Source organism: Salmo trutta, chromosome 21 (genome assembly GCF_901001165.1).
Source record: "Salmo trutta chromosome 21, fSalTru1.1, whole genome shotgun sequence".
NCBI classification, from domain to species: Eukaryota; Metazoa; Chordata; class Actinopteri; order Salmoniformes; family Salmonidae; genus Salmo; species Salmo trutta.
The window spans coordinates 2,678,113-2,698,842 of record NC_042977.1 but is presented as its reverse complement, the minus strand read 5'-3'; the positions used below and the strand labels follow the sequence as shown (position 1 = coordinate 2,698,842).

Sequence of the window (20,730 nt, the reverse complement as noted above, 5' to 3'; positions counted from 1 at the left end):
ATTAACAGATTTTTCACCTAGTCAGCTCGAAGATTCAAACAAGCAATCTTTCAGTTACTGGCCCAACCTCTTAACCACTAGGCTACTTGCCACTCTGTAAAAGTAATTCCGCTACGCAAGAATAGTAAAGCCCCCTTTACTGGATCAAATAGCCAACCAATCAGCCTGTTACCAACCCTGAGTAAACTTCTGGAAAAAATGGTGTTTGACCAGATACAATGCTATTTTACAGTAAACGAATAGACAAAAAAAAGATCAGCATGCTTATAGGGAAGGAGATTTAACGAGCACAGCCCTTACACAAACAACTGATGATTGGCTGAAAGAAATTGATGATAAAAGGTTGTGGGGGCTGTTTTGTTAGACTTCACTGTGGCTTTTGACATTAATGATCATAGTCTGCTGCTGGAAAAACGTATGTCTTATGGCTTTACACCCCCTGCTATATTGTGGATAAAGAGTTACCTGTCTAACAGAACACAGAGGGTGTTAGGGTCTATGTATGAGGATGACTCAACACTATACACGTCACCTACTACATCGAGTGAAATCACTGCAACACTTAACAAAGAGCTGCAATTAGTTTCAGAATGGGTGGCAAGGACTTAGCCCTAAATATTTCAAAAAGGAAAAGAATTGTATTTGGGAGAAATGATTCACTAAACCCTAAACCTCAACTAAAATGAATAATGTATAAATTGAGCAAGTTGAGGTGACTAAACTGCTTGGAGTAACCCTGGATTGTACACTGTCATGATAAAAACATGTTGATACAACAGTAGATAAGATGGGGAGAAGACTGTCCATTAACAACACTATCAAGAAGGCAGGTCCTACAGGCCCTAGTTTTGTCACACACATACTGTTCAGTCGTGTGGTCAGGTTCCAAAAGCGGGATTTAGGAAAATTGCATTTGGCTCAGAACAGGTTAGCGCGGCTGGCCCTTAAATGTACACAGAGAGCTAACATCAATGATATGCATGTCAATCTCTCATGGCTCAAAGTGGAGGAGAGATTAAATTCATCACTACTTGTTTTTGTAAGAGGTGTTGACAAGCTGACTGCACTGAGCTGTCTGTTTAAACTACTAGCAACAGCTCAGACACCCATGCATACCCCACAAGACATGCCACTAGAGGTTTCTTCACAATCCCCAAGTTCAGAACAGACTATGGGAGGCGCACAGTACTACATAGAGCCATGACTAAATGGAACTCTATTCCACATCAGGTAACTGATGCAAGCAGTGGAATCAGATTTTAAAAAACAGATAAAAATACACCTTATGTAACAGCGGGGACTGTGAAGAGACACACACACAGGTACACACAGGTACAGACGCACAAGAGCGCTAGCACACACACTCTACACATGCGTACATTGTAATATTGTTGTTTAGTGGTAACATACATTTTGTGTTGTGGATATGTGGTGGTGTGACAGTGTTATATGAAGTACCGTTTTATCTTTTGTTTATATGTAATATAAGTGTCTTAATGTGTTTGGACACTAGGAAGAGTAGCTGCTGCCTTGGCAGGAAGTAATGGGGATCCCTAATAAAATACAAATACTGTAAAATGTAAATAAGTACCAACACCTAAAATTAGTACTAACACCTTTTACTTATGGCTTGCTTACACCATACAACTTTACCCCAGTGTTTGGCCTTAAGACACAGACTTTTGTGTTTCCAGCTCTGAGACCTGTCCCCCAAAAAGCCTACCCTGGCCCAAAAAATATCTACCTTACTTGGGACCAGAGTGGCCCATTGGGACTTTTCGGGGTTGCATTAAGATAACGATGATTGACTCACTGTATAAAAATGATTTGGCCTTTTCCTTCTCAAAAGCAAGTGTTTAGAGGTTACTCAGAGATGGTTGATTCTGCTCTTCACAAGTCCTTAGCTATGTAAACACATACCTGCTCTCCAGGAGGTCCTCCTCCACATGTGACGTCCTGTCTGTTGAGGAGAGCTCCAGGGAGTGCTCACTCATAGCTGACAGGAACCTCAGGATCAACTTGGTGCTCTCTGTCTTACCCGCTCCGCTCTCTCCACTGGGGAGGAAAGGAGAAAGAAAGAGTTTGGATGATTTGGATTTATTTTATCTTTCTTTATTCAATGCTGTAGAATGGGACTGGTACATAATGTAAAAGGCACGTCGAAATGGGAACGGAGTGATATTGGTTAATACACTTTTGTATGGTTTTGTGTCATGAACACACGTACACGCACGCATGCTTGCGCACACACACACATGCACGTCAGTGGCGGTCGATACCGTTTAACATGAGGGAGGATGATTTTTATTTTTTTATGAGCATGGCCTTATTTCTATTACAGCATATTGGATGACTGTCATTCATATTCCATTCACCCAGTTCAATGTTCAATCGATAGGTTTAGGCTACTACATGATACTACATTTTTCCCTGGACCCATCATGAGGTTGCTTCAACCTAGCCTTTTTTACAACGTAGGTGCACAGATCAAGAGAATTTGGAGTAATCAAAGTGACAGACGGTGACAAATTCAATACCGCCTTGCACACTCTTGCCTGCATCTAGCTGATCTAGAGTGTAATCATTAGTCCAACAGTTGTAAATGAGAGTTTCTATTGAACAAATTCAGGTATGTTTCTCCCCGTTTTGTTCCGTTTGCTTCCGTTTAATATCATAAGGATATCATAAGGTGAATGCACCAATTTGTAAGTCGCTCTGGATAAGAGCGTCTGCTAAATGACGTAAATGTAAATGTTTAAGAAACGTTTTTCAACAGAATCGGCGGAATGAATACACCCCTGATCACATGCAAACAGTTCACTTTCATAGCAGCCACATAAAAACAGCATGATGACTTTGCTCGTTGTATATATAATTTCTTCTCACAACTATCTACGTGCTCTCCTCCTCTCACCTTTTCCATTCGCTTGTGGACTTCAGTGCACAACACATCAGCTGTCTGTGACCAGGGAAATAACACTTTCCAAGCCAAACCATATCATGACTGCTAATGGCTACACACAGCCTACATCATTGTCATGTCATAGCAAACTAGACTACTAGCACTAATGCATTAGTAAACCCGCAACAATTACACAGTACAGTGTACAGTCAGAAAGCAGTTTAGCAGTTACACTGGCGGGCCCCGGTGGCAATAAATTTATGAAACCAAAAGTTGACCTTGACTTGAAAGAGTTCCAGTGTTGGATAGCCATAGCCAGCTAGCTTACATAGCATCCCTCTGTTTGAGCAGGGTGTTTGAGTAGTCTAAACTAGCTAGCTGCATTTGCTAGCTAAGTGAATTAAAAAAAGAAAATACAACCAAATATATCTAGATTTCTCTCTCTATCTCTCTTGCTTCTTCTTAATTTTGAAATATATTTTTTTCAAAATTGTTCAACTATTGTCTTTCTCTCTCTTTGAGTCAACTACTCATCACATTCTATGCACTGCAGTGCCTGCTACCTGTGGCTTATGCTTCGGTACTAGATTCATTCTCTGATACTTTAATTGAGTGGACAACATGTCAGTTCATTGGGGACGTCTTCCGGAAGTTGTCATAATTAGGTTTTGTATTAAAGTCAATGTGCCCAGAGGAGGACAGAAGCTAGCTGTCCTCCGGCAACACCATGGTGCTACCCTACAGAGTGCTGCTGAGGCTACTGTAAACCTTCATTGTAAAACAGTGTATTTTAATCAATTATTTGGTGACATTTTAATATATTTATTATAGTTGTATCTAAAAAGGATAACTTTAATGTTTCACTATTTGGATTTTTATGAAATTCAATGAGGAGGATGGTTCTCCGATTCCTCCTCTGAGGAGCCTCCACTAATGCAAGCATGCACACTCACACACATCCTTGACACCATATCCCTTACATTGTAGTCTCCAGCCTTCAGCTATATCAAGGGTTTCTTGTTTGATAGCATGTCCTTGAATGAGTCTAGCCACAACAATGATGGTGATAATGCATGATAAGCCGGATGTGTTTCAAGAATGCTTTGCACTCTTCATATGGCATTTAAAACAATGCCTTGCTTGCTTTCATGTATGTATGTATGTATGTATGTATGTATGTATGTATGTATGTATGTATGTATGTATGTATGTATGTATGGATGGATGGATGGATGGATGGATGGATGTATGTATGTATGTATGTATGTATGTATGTATGTATGTATGTATGTATGTATGTATGTATGTATGTATGTATGTATGTATGTATGTATGTATGTATGTATGTATGTATGTATGTATGTATGTGTGTACAGTGAGGGAAAAAAGTATTTGATCCCCTGCTGATTTTGTACGTTTGCCCACTGACAAAGAAATGATCAGTCTATCATTTAAATGGTAGGTTTATTTGAACAGTTAGAGACAGAATAACAACCAAAAAATCCAGAAAAACGCATGAACAAAAATGTTATGAATTGATTTGCATTTTAATGAGGGAAATAAGTATTTCTGGCTCCCAGGTGTCTTTTATACAGGTAACAAGCTGAGATTAGGAGCACACTCTTAAAGGGAGTGCTCCTAATCTCAGTTTGTTACCTGTATAAAAGACACCTGTCCACAGAAGCAGTCAATCAATCAGATTCCAAACTCTCCACCATGGCCAAGACCAAACAGCTCTCCAAGGATGTCAGGGACAAGATTGTAGAACTACACAAGGCTGGAATGGGCTACATGACCATCACCAAGCAGCTTGGTGAGAAGGTGACAGTTGGTGCGATTATTCGCAAATAGAAGAAACACAAAAGAACTGTCAATCTCCCTCGGCCTGGGGCTCCATGCAAGATCTCACCTCGTGGAGTTGCAATGATCATGAGAACGGTGAGGAATCAGCCCAGAACTACACGGGAGGATCTTGTCAATGATCTCAAGGCAGCTGGCACCATAGTCACCAAGAAAACAATTGGTAACACACTACGCTGTGAAGGACTGAAATCCTGCAGCGCCCGCAAGGTCCCCCTGCTCAAGAAAGCACATATACATGCCCGTCTGAAGTAGACCAATGAACATTTGAATGATTCAGATGACAACTGGGTGAGGACAAGTGTTGTGTTCAGATGAGACCAAAATGGAGCTCTTTGGCATCAACTCAACTCACCGTGTTTGGAGGAGGAGGAATGCTGCCTATGACCCCAAGAACACCATCCCCACTGTCAAAAATGGAGGTGGAAACATTATGCTTTGGGGGTGTTTCTCTGCTAAGGGGACAGGACAACTTCACCGCATCAAAGGGACGATGGACGGGGCCATGTACCGTCAAATCTTGGGTGAGAACCTCCTTCCCTCAGCCAGGACATTGAAAATGGGTCGTGGATGGGTATTCCAGCATGACAATGACCCAAAACACACGGCCAAGGCAACAAAGAAGAAGCACATCTTGAGGCTACCCTAGGATAGGGGGCGCCACAGCGCATTTTTGAAAAAAATTCGTTCCCATTTTCAACGGCCTACTAATCAAACTCAGAAGCTAGGACATGCATATACTTATTATATATGGATAGAAAACACCCTAAAGTTTCTAAAACTGTTTGAATGGTGTCTGTGAGTATAACAGAACTCATATGGCAGTCAAAACCCCGAGACCGATTGAAACAGGAAGTGTAATTCTGAATTGTGGACTCGACTTCACAGCTTTGCCTATTATTCACAACGTGAGATATCGTTCATTGAGCACTTTCTATTGCTTCCACTAGATGTCCCTAGTCTTTACAAAGTGTTTTCAGCCTTCTAATGTCGAAACTCAATGAAGGAGACGCTGTGGCAATTGGTCACAGTAGGAGGGCCATCAGCATTGTGATGTCGGCGGTCGTGTCTACCCCCACCTTTGGAAACGTTTTGAAACACAATGCAATCGTCCCACTCGAATCTTATTGGCTCTCTTGTTGAAACAGGCCCTGAAGATTAATGTTATACAACGTTTGACATGTTTGAACGAACCTAAAGGAGGGAAAAAAGTTATTTTTCGAAACCGCAGTCCCGCGCCCGGATCAGCATTTGGATACAGCCTTCAGACGCGCTAACAACAGCAAGCTAATGGAACATAAAGGATGGACTTTTTCGACCGAAAATACATTTGTCGTGGACCTGGGATTCCTGGAAGTGCTTTCTGATGAAGACAACTAAAGGTAAGGGATTATTGACAATATTATACAAGATTAGATAACAGGGCTCCGGGCAGCCGAGCGGAAATGGAGGAAAACTCGCCTCCCTGCGGACCTGGCATCCTTTCACGCCCTCCTCTCTACATTTTCCTCTTCTGTCTCTGCTGCTAAAGCCACTTTCTACCACTCTAAATTCCAAGCATCTGCCTCTAACCCTAGGAAGCTCTTTGCTACCTTCTCCTCCCTCCTAAATCCCCCCCCCCTCTCTCTCTGCGGATGACTTCGTCAACCATTTTGAAAAGAAGGCTGATGACATCCGATCCTCGTTTGCTAAGCCAAACGACACCGCTGGTCCTACTCACACTGCCCTACCCTGTGCTTTGACCTCTTTCTCCCCTCTCTCTCCAGATGAAATCTCGCGTCTCGTGACGGCCGGCCGCCCAACAACCTGCCCACTTGACCCTATCCCCTCCTCTCTTCTCCAGACCATTTCCGGAGACCTTCTCCCCTACCTCACCTCGCTCATCAACTCATCCTTGACCGCTGGCTACGTCCCTTCCGTCTTCAAGAGAGCGAGAGTTGCACCCCTTCTGAAAAAACCTACACTCGATCCCTCCGATATCAACAACTACAGACCAGTATCCCTTCTTTCTTTTCTCTCCAAAACTCTTGAACGTGCCGTCCTTGGCCAGTTCTCCTGCTATCTCTCTCAGAATGACCTTCTTGATCCTAATCAGTCAGGTTTCAAGACTGGGCATTCAACTGAGACTGCTCTTCTCTGTGTCACGGAGGCTCTCCGCACTGCTAAAGCTAACTCTCTCTCCTCTGCTCTCATCCTTCTAGACCTATCTGCTGCCTTTGATACCGTGAACCATCAGATCCTCCTCTCCACTCTCTCCGAGCTGGGCATCTCCGGCGCGGCCCACGCTTGGATTGCGTCCTACCTGACAGGTCGCTCCTACCAGATGGCGTGGCGAGAATCTGTCTCCGCACCACGTGCTCTCACCACTGGTGTCCCCCAGGGATCTGTTCTAGGCCCTCTCCTATTCTCACTATACACCAAGTCACTTGGCTCGGTCATATCCTCACATGGTCTCTCCTATCATTGCTACGCAGACGACACACAATTAATCTTCTCCTTTCCCCCTTCTGATAACCAGGTGGCGAATCGCATCTCTGCATGTCTGGCAGACATATCAGTGTGGATGACGGCTCACCACCTCAAGCTGAACCTCGGCAAGACGGAGCTGCTCCTCCTCCCAGGGAAGGACTGCCCGTTCCATGATCTCGCCATCACGGTTGACAACTCCCTTGTGTCCTCCTCCCAGAGTGCTAAGAACCTTGGCGTGACCCTGGACAACACCCTGTCGTTCTCCACTAACATCAAGGCGGTGACCCGATCCTGTAGGTTCATGCTCTACAACATTCGCAGAGTACGACCCTGCCTCACACAGGAAGCGGCGCAGGTCCTAGTCCAGGCACTTGTCATCTCCCGTCTGGATTACTGCAACTCGCTGTTGGCGGGGCTCCCTGCCTGTGCCATTAAACCCCTACAACTCATCCAGAACGCCGCAGCCCGTCTGGTGTTCAACCTTCCCAAGTTCTCTCACGTCACCCCCGCTCCTCCGCTCTCTCCACTGGCTTCCAGTTGAAGCTCGCATCCGCTACAAGTCCATGCTGCTTGCCTACGGAGCTGTGAGGGGAACGGCACCTCCGTACCTTCAGGCTCTGATCAGGCCCTACACCCAAACAAGGGCACTGCGTTCATCCACCTCTGGCCTGCTCGCCTCCCTACCTCTGAGGAAGCACAGCTCCCGCTCAGCCCAGTCAAAACTGTTCGCTGCTCTGGCACCCCAATGGTGGAACAAGCTCCCTCACGACGCCAGGACAGCGGAGTCAATCACCACCTTCCGGAGACACCTGAAACCCCACCTCTTTAAGGAATACCTGGGATAGGATAAAGTAATCCTTCTACCCCCCCCCCCCCGAAAGATTTAGATGCACTATTGTAAAGTGGTTGTTCCACTGGATATCTTAAGGTGAATGCACCAATTTGTAAGTCGCTCTGGATAAGAGCGTCTGCTAAATGACTTAAATGTAAATGTAAATTAGATGTGATTTGCGATTGTTCCAAGATGGCGCCGAGCTAGGTTTACTAGCTCATTTTATGAGTATCGCATCCCCTTTTATCTCAAAGTGTGATTACCCTGTAAAGTTAATTTAAAATCTGTTATGACAGGTGTTTTCAAGAGATATTCATCTATAAATCTTAGATTGACAATATAAAATAAAAAAATCATTTTCGAATAGTAATTTAGTAAATTGTAGCACTGTTTCCCGGGACGCATTTTATGGGAAAATAGTTAGCCAACGTCAGACGCCGATGTAAAATGCTGTTTTTATATAGAAATATGACCTTTATTCAACAAAAGAATGCATGCTGTGTGTAACATGATGTCCTAGGTGTGTCATCTGATGAAGTTTGTAAAAGGTTAGTGCTGCATTTAGCTGTTTTTTGGTTATTTGTGATGCATGTGGTTGGTCGGAAATTCAAATGATGCTACTTTTACCATGTACTCCTCTAACATAATCTAATGTTGTGCTTTTCCTGTAAAACCTTTTTGAAATCGGACGACGAGGGTCGATTCAAGAGAGGTGTATCTATAAAACGATATGAGACAGTCCTATATTTGAAAAAAAAAAATATTGAATTTCGTTATGCTAATGTCGCTAGGAGTTTTTCACTGGAAAATGATCCCGCTAACGGGATGAGACGCTCAAGAGGTTTTAAGGTCAAGAAGTGGCCTAGCCAGTCTCCAGACCTTAATCCCATAGAAAATCTGTGGAGGGAGCTGAAGGTTCGAGTTGCCAAACGTCAGCCTCGAAACCTTAATGACTTGGAGAAGATCTGCAAAGAGAAGTGGGACAAAATCCCTCCTGAGATGTGTGCAAACCTGGTGGCCAACTACAAGAAACATCTGACCTCTGTGATTGCCAACAAGGGTTTTGCCACCAAGTACTAAGTCATGTTTTGCAGAGGGGTCAAATACTTATTTCCCTCATTAAAATGCAAATCCTTTTATAACATTTTTGACATGCGTTTTTCTGGATTTTTTGTTGTTATTCTGTCTCTCACTGTTCAAATAAAGCTATCATTAAAATTATAGACTGATCATTTCTTTGTCAGTGGGCAAACATACAAAATCAGCAGGGGATCAAATACTTTTTTCCCTCACTGTATGTGTGTTTGCATTTGTGTGAATAAACACATGTTAACAATATGGGTCAAATGTAAATTACTAACTAACTGACAAATAGGTTTTGCATTCACGTCCTGAAGCTTTTTCCACATTTCAAACATTCTCAACATACAGGATATTTACCATTTTACCACTAGGGGTTTCATTGCACACTACAAAACATTAGTAAGTAGACTACACTGAATATACAAAACATTAACTACACCTGCTCTTTCCATGACATAGACTGACCAGGTGAATCCAGGTGAAAGCTATAATCCCTGATTGATGGCGCTTGTTAAATCCACTTCAATCAGGGGAGGAGACAAGTTAAAGAAGATTTTTTAAGCCTCGAGACAATTGAAACATGGATTGTGTATGTTTGTCATTCAGAGGGTGAATGGGCAAGACAAAAAATGTAAGTGCCTTTGAATGGGGTATCGTAGTAGGTTCCAGGCACACCGGTTTGTGTAAAAAAAATGCAACCCTGCTTGGTTTTTCACGCTCAACAGTTTCCCGTGTGTATCAAGAATGGTCCACCACCCAAAGGACATCCAGCCAACTTGACACAACTGTGGGAAGCACTGGAGTCAACATAGGTCAGCATCCCTATGGATTGCTTTTGACACCTTGTTAAAGTCCATGCCTCGACGAATTGAGACTGGCCTGAGGACAAAAGGGGGATACAACTCAATATTAGGAAGATGTTCTTAATGTTTTGTACACTCAGTGTATACTGTACTGAACCATTGCTTACCAACCCTGGTGCGATGAACTACAGGGTGCGCAGGCTTTTGTTCCAGGCCAGAAATAAAAATACACATTTTATTTTAATTCCTTGCTCATCTGGATTTTGATTAATTGAATCATGCGTATTATTGCTAGGCTAAAACAAAAGCCTGCACACCCTGAACAAAAAATACTGTGCAGAGAGCAATAGAGTTGCTCTAGAGTTGATTTACAATAAGAAGTTAAACATTCAAAAGACTGCTTGCATGGTTCCCTTTCAGTCGGTACTTTCGGTACAACACACCATGGGGAGTCGCTCTCTTGTGACTGACTGAATAACTAAAATCATGCCTGACAATGCCAAAGAAAATCCTGCCTCACTGGAATCTCTCCCTTCCACAGGTGATAACCGTGAATCTCAGATTCATTCATTCAATTCTTCCTCTCTTTACCTTGGGCTTAGCAGGAACGATTCACGCTACAATTTTTTGGGGTGGAGGAACAGACTATCTGACTTTGCCAACTAAACTGTCCTGTGTTCACCCCCTGGACGTTGTGTGCTTGAGTTTGTATTTGTTCTCCTAGTTTCCTAACCACAAACCAATTAGTTATTCTTTGGATTGCTTGACCTGGCTTTAGCAATGACTGAAACGACGAAGACTAACAAGCCGGGTTTGAGTTCGCGACCATGCCCAAATGGATAAAAAGATACTCATGTTTGTTGTCTTTTATGTCTCAGCTCCGGGCATGTTCTGGCTGCCCTCGCTCGAATCAATTTGTGTGCGGGACTAGGGGACGGTGTCAGTAACAGTGACACCGTCCGCGACTGGCACTGTTCCCCTAGTCCACGGCGCAGGTTCTCTTGGCAATGGTGTAGCATTCTTGAGGGGGCTTGGTGTGCCTGATAGTGACTTCTTCTTCTTCGAGGGTACCGTACCTCGGCTGAGTTGTGGGATGCGGAGATGGATTGGGTCTTTGTTTGGTCAAAACAAATGTTGTCTACCTGGGCCTGGTGTATGCGGTAGCTGCCCGCCCTCAACCTGGCTTCTGTGCGCCCTGCCGGGGTTACGGGAGGTTACTCGATCAGAGAGGGCGGCCACGGGTAACCACCGCCACCTTGGTCTGCCTTGGTCAATCACCGCTTGCCTCTCTTCCCAGACTTGTCGATGAAGGATCCAGTCCCACCTCGGTGATCCGGTCCTACGTAGACTTTAGAGACCAGGCTAGCTAAACAATCGCTGCATAGCGTACTAGCCAGGTTAGCTACTGCCAGCTATTCATGCCTCCCCACAGTGGAATTACTTGGGTAGCTCTCTTGTTTAGTATACGTAGCGTTAAGTCACTTGGTTATTCTAAACGGACCGTGCTAGCTAGCTAGCCTAGCTTAGACTAAAAGCCTCATGGCTAACATTGGCAAGCATGCATAACTTCCGGCGGATGAAGTTTACTAGTGTTCCTCCAGCATTATGGCAGCCCCATTCCTATTTCCAAATCCTGGAGTTGGAGGGATTGGAGGAAGTGCGGTTTGCGTGCACCTCCGATGAGGAAGCAGTTCCACCCTAGAGCGAGGGGCCTTAGCACGGGTCTGAGCAACCAGTGGACCCCTCCACAAAAACATTACTGTGATGACAGGTCGCAATTGTAAATGAGAACTTGTTCTCAACTTGCCTACCTGGTTAAATAAAGGTGAAATAAAATAAATAAATAAATGACAGTGCCCCCACGTTTGTTACTATGTCAGCCATTGCCGGACCCCCCTGCTCCCATAAGGGGGCTGGACTTCATGCAGGCTATACAGTCTCACGGTACATTGGGAGCTTGTCCATGTTTCATTTGGGAAACCAAGTGAAATCTGTTCGGGAACATCGATAGTAATGTTTTCACAACAAAACATATTTAATTAAACTGTTGATAGCCCCTCTTTCTGCGCTCTCGAGAAAGAAATTAAGAAGAGAGAGGAAACGCATGGTGGTGAGATTCTATAGCTAGGATGTGTTAGGATTTGAAACAACATCCACAACGACCATGTTTCCACTCAGTTACAACCTGTTATTGAACTTATTTCTTCAAATTGATAAATCACAGTGAGGTGAGTTTTAAAAGCATGAAACTGTCTTGATGATAAGGGTTTGATGTTATTTTTGATCGCATTTGCATTGATGTCAGAGTGGTTAGAGGAACAATAGAGGGCCGAGTAGCGAGTTGGGTGCGTTGGTGAGTGGCTAGCCTCAGTGCTGGAAAGGCTGTATCAACAATAGCCCCAGGGGAGAGACTTCCATCACAGAGGCCATCATCCCCAGTAGGCGTAGGCACTGTCGAAAAAACACACTGTGTGACCCAGCCAAAACTTGTCTAAGCAGGGCCCGGACACCCTCTGTGGGGATAGAAGATCACGATACGCGAGTGAATCTAGCTCGAGACCCAGAAGGGGAATGCGCTGAGATATAGTCAAAAAGCTCTTTTTTTGGTTTCTTATGAAGCCTAGAGACTGCATACAGGACAGTAGCATGGATGTGTAATACTGTTTGCTCCCTCGACTCTGCCACCACCAACCAATCGACTCTAATAGCCAGCGGCTTGTGAGTATTCTGAATTTGTAGACTCTGAGGTGTTTGTTGAGGGCATGGACGTCTAGAAATACCCCTGTAACTCCGACATAGGAACCACTTGGATTGCTTGCTCCTGGAGAAGGGAGGATATTTCCTCCCTCAAAACGGGCGCTAAGGCTTCGTGAACGGTCCACGTGATGATGCCACAGAAGCGAGGCAGAAGCGAAGCGAGGGGACAGTAAATTACCATGAGACCGGCAGTAATTTGCATGACAATAACCAGCTGACAAAATTTCATGACCACCACGGTCCTAGTCTGTCCACCTATTGTGCCCACTTTGGATTTAGCTTTGGTTTTGGATGGTCTGTGTGAGGCCCCCTTTGAACCACTGGAGGCTGTGGATCTGAAGATCCTCTCCTATAAGAACTCCCTGCTCAAGGCTTTGGCCTTGGCTATGCTTGATGGGGACTTCCAAGCGTTATCCGTACACCCTTCCTGTACTCAGTTTGCCCCGGGCGACTCTGAGGTGACGTTGCGTCCTAATGTGGCCTTCGCCCCTAAGGTCATGACTATGTCCTACAGGCCTCTAGCTTTGAGCTATTTCCCTTTTCCACTGTCATGCTGAGAGAGGAGTAGAAGAGGCGACTGATGTAATGTATTTTTCTGAAATTTTGAAATGAAATATGCCGCATGGATTTGAACAATCTAAAAGTTATATGATGGTGCAGAGCAAAAGATGACTTTCGTTCATGAGATAAAAAGAAAGTTGTATTGAATGAAGAAAAATACATTACTGCAGCCTAGAGAAGTCATCAGCAGTAGCTATAGCATCTAAGCTAGCAAAAGCTTATGCTACTTGCACTTCCTCCTACACTTGTTATCGTGCTTTGCTGTAGGCCTGCAAACCAGTTGATTTAATTAGTTGAACTCAGTAGCTGTGGGCAGAAAAACAATTGCTGTGTGTTCAGGGTTAAACACTTGTTATCCTTAGTAAAACAATGTCATGTTCGGCTCAATGCCATGACCATTTAGGCCAATTCCACTTCAACGAGGTCAAATCAGGAAATACATAATTGCAATTGAATACGTGATCGAAAAAACCCCTGGCCCAAGAAAGCATTCATTGTCTCCATATAGGGGGTGAAATGGAATTCATTACAAATAGTGAAGCACAAAAAAGCCCACTCATTATTCTCAAACCGAACACTCAGTGACAAGACACAAATAAATAGCAATGTTATTCCAAAATCTCCAGGGTTAACAAATCTGACAACCCTCAGCCAGACACTAAGAAACTTCCAGAATGTGTCAAATGTAAAACTAGTCAACAAAGTTTCAAAGACACATACAAACCTTAACGATATCCACAGCTAATTCACAGACATTCACAGTGGTGTGTGGTGTCTCAAATTAGAAGTGAAAGTCATGGCAACCCTCAGTCGAAGCTTCCAGTAGCATTACTTCAAGATAACTTGTTCGCCTCAGACAGGGCTACATGTTTGTCTAAACAATGGGCCAGGGGCCCACACAGGAAGTGCTGTCTGTGGTGACAGAGCAAAAACAATAGCTGCCAGCTCCTAGCCTGTCTGCTCCAGCCTCCTCCCTGTGGTCCCAGTTGGCAAGGCCAAGGTCAACACACAAAAATACGATGCACATCACACACACCAAACATTAAGACACGAGTCCACTAACTCTTCAAGTGTCAAATCGGGAAACTTCTTGTCCCTACAGAGACATCGCTACTATGCACACCCATGTGCAATTACTTGTGACTACCACTGCAAAGTGTTAGACTACTGGGGCATTTGTGCAACTGTAGGCTACAGAGAGCCACATAGAAACTGAGACCCACACAGAAAAGAAAGAAAAGGCTAATATCCAGTGCTTCTGGTGTAGGGTGGAGTAGCCCCTAGATGCCGATCTAGGATCAGTTTAGCATTTTCTCCACTAATGTTTAAGGTTAGGATTGGGGGTGGGAAAGCTGATTCTAGATATGTACCTGGGAAACTTCACTCCGGAGTGCTTCTAGTGAGGTCACCTGACAAAGATTTCTGTGAAGTCTACATTTTTATCACTGAAGCCACAGCTTTGAGAGTTTTTCAATTAGCTCTATTGTCCATGTTCTGTCTCCACCGGAAGGCATGAGAAGAAGAGGCCACTCCAGTGGGACATCTGGAATGTTTTCTAACAGAAATATTTACTCTGAGCCGGGGAGTAGGTCAAATTTAATATCGCCCGTCACACAATTTTTGTGATCCCTCACATTCATAATCTGCGTGTCAAGAGCGCTGAGAGGTCAAGAGGTCAAACCTTCTTTAGCAGGCAGGGGGGCGCAGCAACTAGGTGTTTTTAGTGACAGAGAACAGAAGTCTGAGAACAGTGTGGAGTACGATTTAGTAAACGTGACTGTATGGTTGACACTGTTTTGATAGCGCTTTACGGTTGAGACACGCGACAGAGGAAGGTTGAACATATGAGCTGAGGGCTTTATGACTTATTTCACAAGCTCCATTTTTCATGAATGTCTATAACCATAACATTTGAGACCACATTGTCATTCTTTTCTTTTAAATAAATTGTTAACTGTTGAATTGGAGAGAGGATCCCACTGGGCACAAACTGGTTGAATGAAAATTGTTTCAATGTAATTTGTCAACGAATTGGGACATGGAATTTATGTGGAAATTTCACCACAGGACTATGTCATCAAGATAACAAAATACATTTTCAACATAGACAAACCTTGTATAAAGTATGTTGAAATGTACCTTTAAATCAACGTCAGATCTTCAATGTTAAGTACACTATCAGAAAACAAATCTGTAGGCTGGGAAGACCCTCCTACTGGATAATATCTCCATCTACAGCTACCCTTCGGTCTCCCATTCAGGGCCAACCCTGCTTAGTTATAATATTTGTTACTGACTATTACCAATGTGCTATCGTGAGAATAAGTGTTGAGAGATGTCCATTTAAATACTTAATGGATTCACTGTTGCTATTGAAGTCATTCCAAAGGGTAGGTTTAACAGAGCAAATTAAATGTGACCATACTTTATCAAACATATATTGTCACGACCGTCGTTTAAATAACTGGACCAAGTCGTAGCGTGAGTAGAGTTCCACATTTTTATTGTTCGTGAAACTTCAAAAAACAACAAAGATATAACGATAGTGCAAAAACGTAGCACACAAAGGCACTCACACAAAACAATATCCCACATCGCAGGTGGGAAATAGAACACATTAAGTATGATCCCCAATTAGAGGTAACGATTATCAGCTGCCTCTAATTGGGAACCATACACATACACCAACATAGAAATAAACTAACTAGAAATCCCCCTAGTCACGCCCTGACCTAAAACCCTGACTTTTACAGATGCACAATTGAGTGCATCCTGTCGGGCTGTATCACCACCTGGTATGGCAACAGCAGCGCCCTCAACCGCAAGGCTCTCCAGAGGGTGGTGTGGTCTGCACAACACATCACCGGGGGCAAATGACCTGCCCTCCAGGACACCTACAGCACCCGATGTCACAGGAAGGCCAAAAAGATCATCAAGGACAACAACCACCTGAGCCACTGCCTGTTCACCCCGCTATCATCCAGAAGGCGAGATCAGTACAGGTGCATCAAAGCTGGGAGCGAGAGACTGAAAAACAGCTTCTATATCAAGGCCATCAGACTGTTAAATAGCCATACATACAGAATCAAATCATTGGCCACTTTAATAAATGGATCACTAGTCACTTTTAATAATGCCACTTTAATAATGTTTACATATCTTACATTACTCATCTCATATGTATAAACTGAATCTTATACCATCTATGTAGTCAATACGTGCTATGAATGTGGGGCCAAATACTTAACTTTGTACTACTTTAATACACATACAGTGCATTCGGAAAGTATTCAGAGTCCTTGACTTTTTCCACATTTTGGTACGTTAGTTTTATTCTAAAATGTATTAAATAAAACAAAATCCTCATCAATCTACACACAATACCCCATAATGACAAAGTGAAAACAGATTTTTAGAAATGTTTGAACATTTAATACAACTTAAAAACAGAAATAACTTATTTACATAAGTTCAGACTCTTTGCTATGAGACTCACAATTGAGGTCAAGTGCATCTGGTTTCAATTGATCATCCTTGAGATGTTTCTACAACTTCATTGGAGTCCACCTGTGGTAAATTCAATTCATTGAACATGATTTGGAAAGGCACACACCTGTCTATATAAGGTCCCACAGTTGACAGTGCATTTCAGAGCAAAAACCAAGCCATGAGTTCTAAGAAATTGTCCGCAGAGCTACGAGACAGAATTGTGTCGAGGCACAGATCTGGGGAAGGGTACCAAAAACTGTCTACACCATTGAAGATCTCCCAAAAAACAGTGGCCTCCATCATTCTTAAATGGAAGAAGTTTGGAACCACCAAGACTCTTCCTACAGCTGGCCGCCGGCCAAACTGAGCAATCCGGGCAGAAGGGCATTGGTCAGGGAGGTGACCAAGAACCCGATGGTCACTCTGACAGAGCTCCGGAGTTCCTCTGTGAAGATGGGAGAACCTTCCAGAAGGACAACCATCTCTGCAGCACTCCACCAATCAGGCCTTTATGGTAGAGTGGCCAGATGGAAGCCACTCCTCAGTAAAAGGCACATGACAGCCCACTTGGAGTTTGCCAAAAGGCACCTAAAGACTCTCAGACCATGAGAAACAAGATTCTCTGATCTGATGAAACCAAGTTTGAACTCTTTGGCCTGAATGCCAGACGTCACATCTGGACGAAACCTGGCATCATCACTATGGTGAAGCATGGTGGTGGCAGCATCATGCTGTGGGGATGTTTTTCAGCACCAGAGACTAGGAGACTAGTCAGGATCGAGGGAAAGATGAGCGGAGCACAGTACAGAGAGATACTTGATGAAAACCTGCTCCAGAGCGTTCAGGACCTCAGACTAGGGTGAAGTTTCACCTTACAACAGGACAACCACCTTAAGCACATCCAACACAACGCGGGAGTGGTTTTGGACAAGTCTCTGAATGTCCTTGAACGGTCCAGCCAGATCCCGGACTTGAACCCGATCGAACATCTCTGGAGAGACCTGAAAATAGCTGTGCAGTGACGCTTACCCATCCAAAATGCACAAGCATTTAGCTACACTCGCAGTAACATCTGCTAGCCATTTGTATGTGACCAATAACATTTGATTTGATTTAATTTGATTTTGACCTGACAGAGCTTGAGAGGATCTGCAGAGAAGAATGGGAGAAACTCCCCAAATACAGGTGTGCCAAGCTTGTAGCGTCATACCCAAGAAGACTTGAGGCTGTCATCATTGCCAAAGGTGCTTCAACAAAGTACTGACTAAAGGGTCTGAATACTTATGTAAATGTGATATTTCAGTTTATTTAAAAAAAAATCATGAATTTGCAAAAATGTCCCAAAAACTGTTTTCGCTTTGTTATTGGTATTGTGTGGAGATTGATGAAGTAAAAAAATAACTATTTAAACAATTTTAAAATAAGGCTGTATTTCCACACAATATAGCTGGATCGCCCCGTCCTGCACCTAGGAGTCCACCGCCCTGCAGTGCCCCAACCCAACACACCCCACTCAGCTTTAGGATCTCAGTGAATCATTCATTATTGGTTTCAGGTGTGTAAGGCCAAGGCCAGAGTGACAAACAACAGTACGGCAGAGCCCCAGGACCAGGACTGAGCAGCCCTTTAGCTAGGGATTGCTTAAATAGGTATCTCCCCTGACATGGGTATGTTTTCAATACAGACTCCTTTTATTATACAGTATTCCATATAAGGCATCCAGACCTTATGGAAATTGCACAGTATACCCTTAATTATGTAATAAATCAAATCTAGTGATACATAACTTGACATTTCTGCCATCCATTGTGACATTGTGGGAGGATAACCAACCTTCCAAATAATGGCAATGCATTTCTTAGCCGCGATAAATGCTAAGTTACACAGTTTCTGCTGATGACAGTCTCCAGTATTAACATTTCCAAGCAAACATAAACAGAGAGAAGGAAGAATCTGTAAACATGCTGAGATAAAAGAACATACTCTTTGCCAGAATTCAGCCTGCCTTCACAAGATCATAACACAAGATCATAGCTGGTTGAGAGAATGCCAAGAGTGTGCAAAGCTGTCATCAAGTCAAAGGGTGGCTACTTTGAAGAATCAAAAATATAAAATATGTTTTCATTTGTTTAACACTTTTTTTGGGTTACTACATGATTCCATATGTGTTATTCCATAGTTTTGATGTCTTCACTATTGTTACAATTTAGAAAATAGTAAAAATAAAGAAAATCCCTTGAATGAGTAGGTGTGTCCAAACTTTTGACTGGTCCTGTATATCATAAGGCCTTTCATTGAGGGCCTAGTTACACCCCAATGCAGTGTTCCTGAAACTCCTGGTTTACAGGCCACATCAAGCCTGCAAGTCACATTATGCTGGCTTGCAAAGTGATGTGTAATTCCTATTGGGATACAGACAGAGTGAGAACATCCAACAATTGAAAGCTTAAATCACTCGTAAACTGCATTAAGAATATCTCCTGGGGTAGGGAAGATTTATTATTGAGACTACCTGAATAATATAAACTGGAACAGCCACCTCAGTAACGAATACAAAAAGTCCAACTACTAATAGATTAGATTAGTTTAGAAAAATGTATGTTATTTATGGTTGTGTAGAATAAGATTAATCAACCGATCAATGTACATGCAAAAACATACGTATTGAAACAAATAATTCAGAAAATCAATCTGCAATAAAGCATGCTGGGAGATATGATAATGATCGGCATGGTTTTGAGAAAACATGAATTTGTAATTTTACTCAACAATCTTGTTCAAATTCATCTCACTCCGAGCAGAGTGAGTAAACAAACTTTAACACGTTAGCTTAAATTCTTATCTTTTTGAAGTCCGCTCAACTCACAATATAACGCTGATTAAGCAATTAGTTAAGTTGGCTTTTTTACAGTGAGGGAAAGTTGGCTATTGTATTTTTAAATGTTGACTACGTTAGAATTGTGTCCCCAAATGTACCCACATTTCTATTATGTGTAAATCGTTTATTATTAGTGAATGCCATAATGTAGTTATTTTGTTAGATACTTCTCCCTATTAGCTGAAATCTTATTTTCATTGTTTTAGCTGTCATACTGGCTGTTCAGTCCAAACCTAGAATTGTATCATGGGAATTTGTTGCGCTATACAGACGTTGCCTCCCTCCAAGGCACGTGTTGCAAGGCAACCCCCTAGACCTATGGGCAAAAGCCAGTGTGAGAAACTTGCTAGGAAATGTTTATGCTTGGAAACACTCTGACCCATAAAACATATCTGCTTGATTCATGATAGTGTTGTAAGACAAAGCAAGGAAAGTGAACTTCAAAATGTCATGTGATTTTATTGGGATTTGTAGCTGTTGTTGGTAAATAATGCATCTGCTAGCTTCTGAAATAACTTACTGATCCTTTAAAATGAATGGGGTACATTTAAAGGAACAGGAAATCTATTTTCAGAAGGATTGGTAACAACTTTTAATAGCTGGGGTACATAAGAGGATGGAATTCAATAAAAAAAGAACTAATAACGTCAGAAGAAAATGGCACAGAGACGGGCAACTGTAACTCATTTAAATATCTGAGAGCATATTTAAAGGGACGGGACCTCCTTTTAAAGGGACTAGTACATGTAACTCATTTAAAATGGCCTTGGCAGTGTGCCAGGCGGCCCAAACTGGGCAAACACAGAGCTGAAAGGCACTCTGCCTTTGTGTAAAGCCCTGGCCCTCCCCATGGCTCTACAATCCTAGTCTATTACACAGCCCAGCGGGCACTGTGGATTCTTTATATCAGAGTCAGTGGGCACACTGTCAGAGCATACCAACACCACTGGCACTGCCCCAACACTTTTGTGCCCCTGAGAATACCACAGAGTACCACAGAATCCAAAAAAGACTAAAGGACTCTGACACAGTGAGTTTTCACATCAAGAAAAGGAGAGAGGAAAGAGGGAAAGAGTTGTAAAATATCTAATTCTCT

General features: G+C 43.0%; 1 protein-coding gene across 3 annotated transcripts in view; it reads right to left on the bottom strand.

The window, feature by feature from the left end:
• myo10 (myosin X) overlaps positions 1-20,730 on the bottom strand; it is a 290,886-nt gene that overhangs the window by 102,893 nt on the left and 167,263 nt on the right. For all 3 annotated transcript variants that reach the window (XM_029703950.1, XM_029703951.1, XM_029703952.1), the window contains one exon: positions 1,921-2,055. In XM_029703950.1, coding sequence (XP_029559810.1) covers positions 1,921-2,055 — 135 coding nt within the window. The remainder of the gene's footprint in view (positions 1-1,920; positions 2,056-20,730) is intronic.